This window comes from Ranitomeya variabilis, chromosome 4 (genome assembly GCF_051348905.1).
Source record: "Ranitomeya variabilis isolate aRanVar5 chromosome 4, aRanVar5.hap1, whole genome shotgun sequence".
NCBI classification, from domain to species: Eukaryota; Metazoa; Chordata; class Amphibia; order Anura; family Dendrobatidae; genus Ranitomeya; species Ranitomeya variabilis.
Genome location: NC_135235.1, coordinates 283647411 through 283654163, shown reverse-complemented (window position 1 = coordinate 283654163; position 6753 = coordinate 283647411). Strand labels below are relative to the sequence as shown.

General features: G+C 42.5%; 1 protein-coding gene and 1 long non-coding RNA gene across 2 annotated transcripts in view; one reads left to right on the top strand and one right to left on the bottom strand.

Moving 5' to 3' along the window:
* Positions 1–15, top strand: part of LOC143764475 (uncharacterized) — a 12121-nt gene extending 12106 nt beyond the window's left edge. The window contains exon 3 of the long non-coding RNA XR_013213206.1: positions 1–15. This exon is cut by the window's left edge and continues 108 nt beyond it. This is a non-coding gene — a long non-coding RNA (uncharacterized LOC143764475).
* LOC143764474 (transcription factor HES-5-like) overlaps positions 1–310 on the bottom strand; it is a 2049-nt gene extending 1739 nt beyond the window's left edge. The window contains exons 1-2 of the mRNA XM_077250070.1: positions 146–310; positions 1–42 (exon numbers count right to left, since the gene is read on the bottom strand). The exon at positions 1–42 is cut by the window's left edge and continues 121 nt beyond it. Of these exons, the coding sequence (XP_077106185.1) occupies positions 1–42; positions 146–199 (96 nt within the window). The 5' untranslated portion in view covers positions 200–310. The remainder of the gene's footprint in view (positions 43–145) is intronic.
* Positions 311–6753: the final 6443 nt, after the last annotated feature.

The window sequence follows — 6753 nt, the reverse complement described above, 5'->3', positions numbered from 1 at the left end:
TATCCTATCTCTGCGCATCTTCTCCACGATGGGTTTCCTCATCTAAAAATAAACAATGCAAGAATATAAGTCAACAGGTTCATATGTGGAGAATAAAACATCTTAGGAGGGCGATGTCTACGAGTCAAGACTATTGTGGACTTACTTTATTTTTTTCCTTTGGGGAGAGGTTATCCATAGCCATGCTGGTAGGTGCCATGCTTAGAAGTGTACAAGGAGCTGCCGGATTTCCAGTCTTGAGCCAGAAGTGATCTGAGATGTGGAGTCAGGGTTCCTGTATTTATACCCCTAAGCTTGCATACAAAAGCATGAGTCCCTGACTTGTCAGACTTTCCCACACTCACATAGCCAATACATGCATTCAGCAGGACAATGGAGGAGGCATCTATTACAGCATGGTAAATTGACTGTGAATTGCCGGAGGATAATACCCTGCTCCCAGCAGAGCAGGTGGAGAGTGTGCGATACAATAGGGACAGGCTTTAGAATGAGGTGGGAGAACGTGGGAAAGGGCTTCCCATCGCTGTACTCAGACCGCGGCCCCATGAGAACACGGACATGGCAGGACGCTGCTCTTTTTTGAAGCGTGCCAGTCAAACATGTGCACAGAGAACAGATGTTGTAGAGCTCGGCACACAGTGGCCAGAAGTAATAGGAATTATAGTGAAAAAAAAATAATATACTGTGTATATATATATTATATATATTATAACTTTTAACAACATAGTATAAATGCAAATCCTGTAAATTACAGGCTATAATATTCTATATGGCAGATTAAAATTTATATCTGATTTAGGGAGTATGAGCACTAAGGGTATGTGTCCACGTTCAGGATTGCATCAGGATTTGGTCAGGATTTTACATCAGTATTTGTAAGCCAAACCCAGGAGTGGGTGATAAATGCAGAAGTGGTGAATATGTTTCTGTTATACTTTTCCTCTAATTGTTCCACTCCTGGTTTTGGCTTACAAATACTGATGAAAAATCCTGACCAAATCCTGATGCAATCCTGAACGTGGACACATACCCTAAGGGCTTGTTTCCATTTGCGAGAATCACGTCCGTGTCTCGCATGTGGAAACCAAGCTCTGGTGCCGGCACTTGGGAGCAGAGCGTGCGGCCGCATAGCAACACATGGAGCTGCACGCTCCGCTCTGGAGTGCCGGCACCAGAGCTTGGTTTCCACATGCGAGATACGGACGTGTGCCTCGCATGTGGAAATGAGCCCTAAGGGTTTTTCAGGTTTGGAAAATCCTTCTCCCACCAGAAAAAAAAAAGTGCTTTCCTCACCCTTCACAAGTCCAGCATTGAGTTTCTGCCGTCACATCGACAGCACTGCAGCCAATCGTGCCGTCAATTCGGGCAGGGCTGCTGAACTCGCTTATTGGCTGCAGCGCTGTCGATGTGATATCAGCGCTGCAGACAATAACAGAAACCGAGAGTAGCAAAGGAGACTTTGAGCCTTACTCACCCTTCTTGGGTCCAGTGCTGCTTTTTTGTTGTTTGTTTGTTTTTGTTTTAAAAAAAAAAAAAAAAACTGCAGCTGGAGGACAGGGATTTAATAAAATCGAAAATCCCTTTTAGGCAAGAGCTACACGGTGACTCGTGTCATGCCACGCATTGCAACTTTGGATGTAATGATTTCTTATATTGTCGCATTGTGACTTTCCATACAGAGTCGCAAATGTTTCCAAATGTGTTGGGGTTTCTGGCGCTCGTTGCATACGACACACCCGAGTCAGTGTCCGAAACTTCAATGCAAATCGTACGTGAAACGCAACTTTGTCGTTTTATTTACAGCAAAATCTCAGCTCTAAAATAGTCACGCAACAGAAAGTTGCATAAATGTTTGTCGCACAACTTATCCTAATCTTTCTGTCGCCTTGTAGCCTCTATCCTTCCCATCTTCAAGATCCTATCCCAATATGTAGTAGGTATAATAATAGTATTAGCAAACACCTCCAATTAGAAATGTAGTATAGTTCTTCTGATTAGCTATGTCACTTCCCCATGTGCAGGGCATTGCAGTAGCTTAGGTATCCATGATTACGGCCACTCCTATACTGACAGTTGGTTATTTAGCTGTTAGTGGTCGTAACCATGGATACCTAAGCTACCGCAATGCCCTGCACATGGGGTAAGCAACATAGCTTATCAGAAGAACTATACTACATTTCTAATTGGAGGTATTTACTAATATTATTCTTATTACATCTACTACATATTGTGATAGGATCTTGGAGATGGGAATTCTACTTTAAGGCTTGTTTTCTGACATTTTTCGTGCGTGTTTAAACGTTATGCATTTGGCACAGATTTTTCTACAGCAAAATTTGCACTTGTAACATGCAGATCATGTTACAGATTTTACCCTTTAAAACACGAAAAAAGAAAAATCAGGACACAACGTAGATGGAAGTACAGTGGGGAAAATCTGAAGCATGCAGTGTATCCGATGCTGGAGATTACTGAAAAAAAATATCCACTTTTCCAACAAATCCGATAATCCAACCTTGCGCCTAATCTATGTGAAATGTGCTGGATGATGATGAGGCTTATAGAGTTTTCTGGTCATATATCATCACTGAAAACTGCAACTCGGCAAGATCAGAGTCCATCTGAATCTAACATTTATGTCCCATGATAAGTGCGCCAACTCAGATCTACAATATCCGGTGGACACATAAATCAGCAGATGGATCAAGGGTTACACTGCCGCAATAAAAACCCTGTGATCAGGGATGTACGGTAATCATTTTTTGCTTTAGGTGGATCTAATCAAAGAATAAAAAAAAGTTATGGTGGAAAAATGAAATGTGCATGGTGCTGGGCAGCGAGACCCCATCATCCAGGCTGATTAGGTTTCCTAAAATATAGAATATCTTCGGTGTCACCAGAGACAAGTGGCAGCTACTTGTGTTTCCCTACAGGAGTAAGGGGCCAGATCCTAGACGTCTACCTGCCAAATGACAGTTCGGCTGATTGTTTGGGTGACAGCCATGTCTCCCGACTCCTCCACACGCAGGAACACTCAGAGGATGGAGAGAAAGAGCCGCTGCCAGACTCCTCTGGCGGTGGCTTTTGTCACCAAGAATATAAAGATCGTCAGTCTGACGTCAGACATGTTGGAGTCTGGCGTCTTCTCTCCCTCGACTGACATCAATACATCATCTGTTGGGGAAGAGACCGGAGACCCCCATACTTATTAGCTGAATGTGTGCGAGGGTCTTAAAGAGACAGGCTCTAAACTTAGCTGTCAGTTGTGCAGAGAGTGTGACCAGACCCTGCAATCTTCTGCCCCCTCTGTCGCGGTATCCCTGTGATATTTATTTCTATGAAAAATCTATTTGATGTTTTATATGAGGAGTTTTTCTAAGTTTTTCCTTTTCTTTCATGATTAAAGACTTCTGGGCAAAAAAAAAGGGCATATCACTTTTTGGAAGTGGCTCCTTATAGAATCCGCTACAATTGAGACTGTGTTGCATCAAAAAGCTGAAAACCAATTCTAGGGGAAAAAAACTCTCCTAAAACTTCTTTAGTAAAAAAATATATTCTGTCAAAAACTCATCATTTTTTTAACTCCTCCAAAAATAACTCAGTGTGAACATAGCCTTCTGCATCCAAAACCTGCGTTCTTGGCAGTAAAAACGCTGTGTTTAATACACCCATTTTTCTGAATTTTCTACGCTTTTTTTTTTGCTGCTTTTTTCAACAGTGGATTACATGTGGGCTTTGTCTACAATACATGTTTCAGCATTTTTGCAGCGTTTTTTCACCCATAGAAAGCAATGAGTGAGTGCAAAAATGCAGGAATCAGGTTTTGCTGCATGTTCGGTGCAAAAACTTAAAGGAAGTTGCACCATGATTTATTTTTTTTTGCGGCGGCACTAAACTTTATCAGCATGCACAAGAGACAATAAAAAAATGCAGAAAAAAAAAGCCACTTTTTGTAAGCAGCTTCTTTACTGCCAAGAGAGCAGGTTTGGCCTGCAGCAAAAGCGCAACGTGTGAACGTAGCCTTATATCTGGGATTTTCTGGTTCCGGTTCATATGGGAAACTGAGTTGAGGAAATACAATAAATGTCAGGCTTCATTATTAGAAGTTTTCTGACGAGTCCACATCACTACAACATGAAACTATTGCTCACATAGGGGCCCGAGTCTGTGGTCAGAAGAACACTGATATCAACAGCGGCACCGATTGTGTCTCAACATTCCGTCAACCCAGACAATTTGGGACAGTTGGCTTGGAATGCCCTATGGTTTAGTAGAACCCTATAATTAAAGAACAAAAATTATAATCTTGTAATTTTCACCCTGGCCACTGAGGGTTTTTTTTTTTTGTTTTTTTTTAAGTCTCCCTCCTAATTCCTTTCAGGAAGAGTTTTCAGCAGGCTCATTATCATCAGAGACAGGATTCCAATGACAGCTGATTACACAGGATTTACTAATTACATAAGATGATTTCACATCTGAAACTACTCCCCCGCTCTTTTCAAAATGATCTTTGGACACACTCATTAGACACGTAAAAAAAAGATAAAAATTAAAAAAAAAAGACTTGAGTTAAACAATAGGTCAATTTCTGAAGACACATTCCCATAAAAGCTATTCAATGCACCCTAATAAGGCCAAATTTGTCAAATTTACCTAAGGGTTGTGCTTCACACAGCCAGGCATATATATGTCCACAGCACCTTCAGCTCTGCTACATGTGAAATCCAACACAAAACTGACACATCCAAACCTTAACTGCAGGCTTAAATGAGAATCGTGGCCATGGGCCACTCGTAAGACCCGGGACTGGAGGGAAAGATCCGTCCCACTACCAAAGATCTCTCCAAAAATAAAAGCCCAATACAGGTTTTCCGAAACTGACTTGGTCAAATAACTTGACCCAATCCACACTTACTTTTATTTTGCATGGTGACTACAGCCGTGGCTGTGATGACAATGGACTCCACTGGTTCAGTATGTTCCTAAGCACTGGGTGATACATAATGGCCCTCGCATATGATTTCCCCCTAATTGTCACCTACTACATATTGGGAAAGGATCTTGAAGATGGGAATACCCCTTGAAGTCTTCAGCCGCCTACGACCCATAGGACACAGCTATAGGACAGCACAGAACTATAGGATCATGTTGACAACCAATACCGTTCAGAGTGGAGCTTTCCTGCAGATGCATGGCTGCCGCCAGCAGTCCGGAGTAGTAGCGTTAGTGACATCACTGCTTTCTGTTTTTTCCCCCCATTTGTAATTTTGTGACCCTAAGAATTTTGCAACCAGGGTAATGGCCCCATGTGGTTTCCCGATGCTACAGAACTGGTTGAACAGAGCCAAGTATAGATCAACATGGAACCCAATATAACCACATTATGGCCATTTAAGAACAGCCTCAGTCAGGATTTTTGGTCATCGAAATATTAGTGTCAATTCATTGTTGTTGTTTAATCTAGTTAAGACTAGTGATGAGCGAACGTGCTGGGATAAGGTGTTATCTGAGCATGCTCTGGTGCTAACCGAGTGTCTTCCGCGTGCTCGAAAAATCTGTTCCAGTCCCTGCGGCTGCATGTCTCGTGGCTGTTGGACAGCCTCAACACATGTAGGGATTGCCTGTTTGTTAGACAATCTCTGCATGTGTTGCGGCTATCAAACAGCCATGAGATATGCAGCCACGGGGACTGGAACAGATTTTTTTCAAGCACGCTAAAGTCACTGGGATAGCACCCAAGCATGCTCAGATAACACCTTATCCGAGCGCGTTCGCTCATCCCTAGTTAGAACCCATTACCACTCTGCGTTTTATATACAACCTCCGCATAATTATTTTGGTCTCTTTTACTTTCTGAAAAATATAAACTCAGCAACCTGGCTTAAAACGAGACCAAACTTGTTCATCATGGTCATCACTGCCCTCCGATAAGAAAAATGATATTTCCAGCACGGAGCACATAATGAGGCCGTTGGGGCACAATGACGAGATGGAGAAAGGGACCTTTTCAGTTAGTTTAGCCATTTTTAAAAATACTTAAAACCGTCCCTTTTCACCTTCTCAGCAGCTCATTCTGATGTCAAGGGGCACTGCATTCCCAGGTCCTGGCTGAATGTGACAATGCTGCCAGATCAATGTATTCCTTGGGAAAAGAGCGATCCAGATGGCCTATGGGCACGGGAATTGCTGCCGGACACAATAGCTAGTTAAACATCATCAGTAATTTGCTTCTTGTACGACACACTTCTTTTGTCCTCTATTCTGAAAGCTACAAATAGACGGAAAACTGTGGGGGACTCTGAGAAAATTCACATCCCATTGAAAGCTCCAGTTTCTCAGAGTACGGGCAGCCAATGACTCAACCATTCTCAGCAAAATCTGGTTTCTAATTGTGCGCAGTCCAATTAACAATGCACATTGAGGTTAATAGAACGGGGGAGCTGAAATCAAGAGAGATGTGGATGCGAAGCTGGACCTCTCCGTGCTGTTTAACCCGATAGTAAAGTTACCAATTTACCAAATAGGCAAAAAAAAGACACGCGGCGCAAAAGAGACGTAGAGCGTAACACCGAGTACAGACAAACATCTGCAAAATCGTCCCTTTTCGCACTGAAAAATCTGCATTGTGTTCATTTATCCATTTTTCATAGACATATCACATCTGTATGTCCTTTTTTAACGCCTGCGTGCAATCCGTGTTTGTTGGGGCAAGCTGCAGGTCTCTTTTCAATGCAAGTGTATGACAGCCTTGTT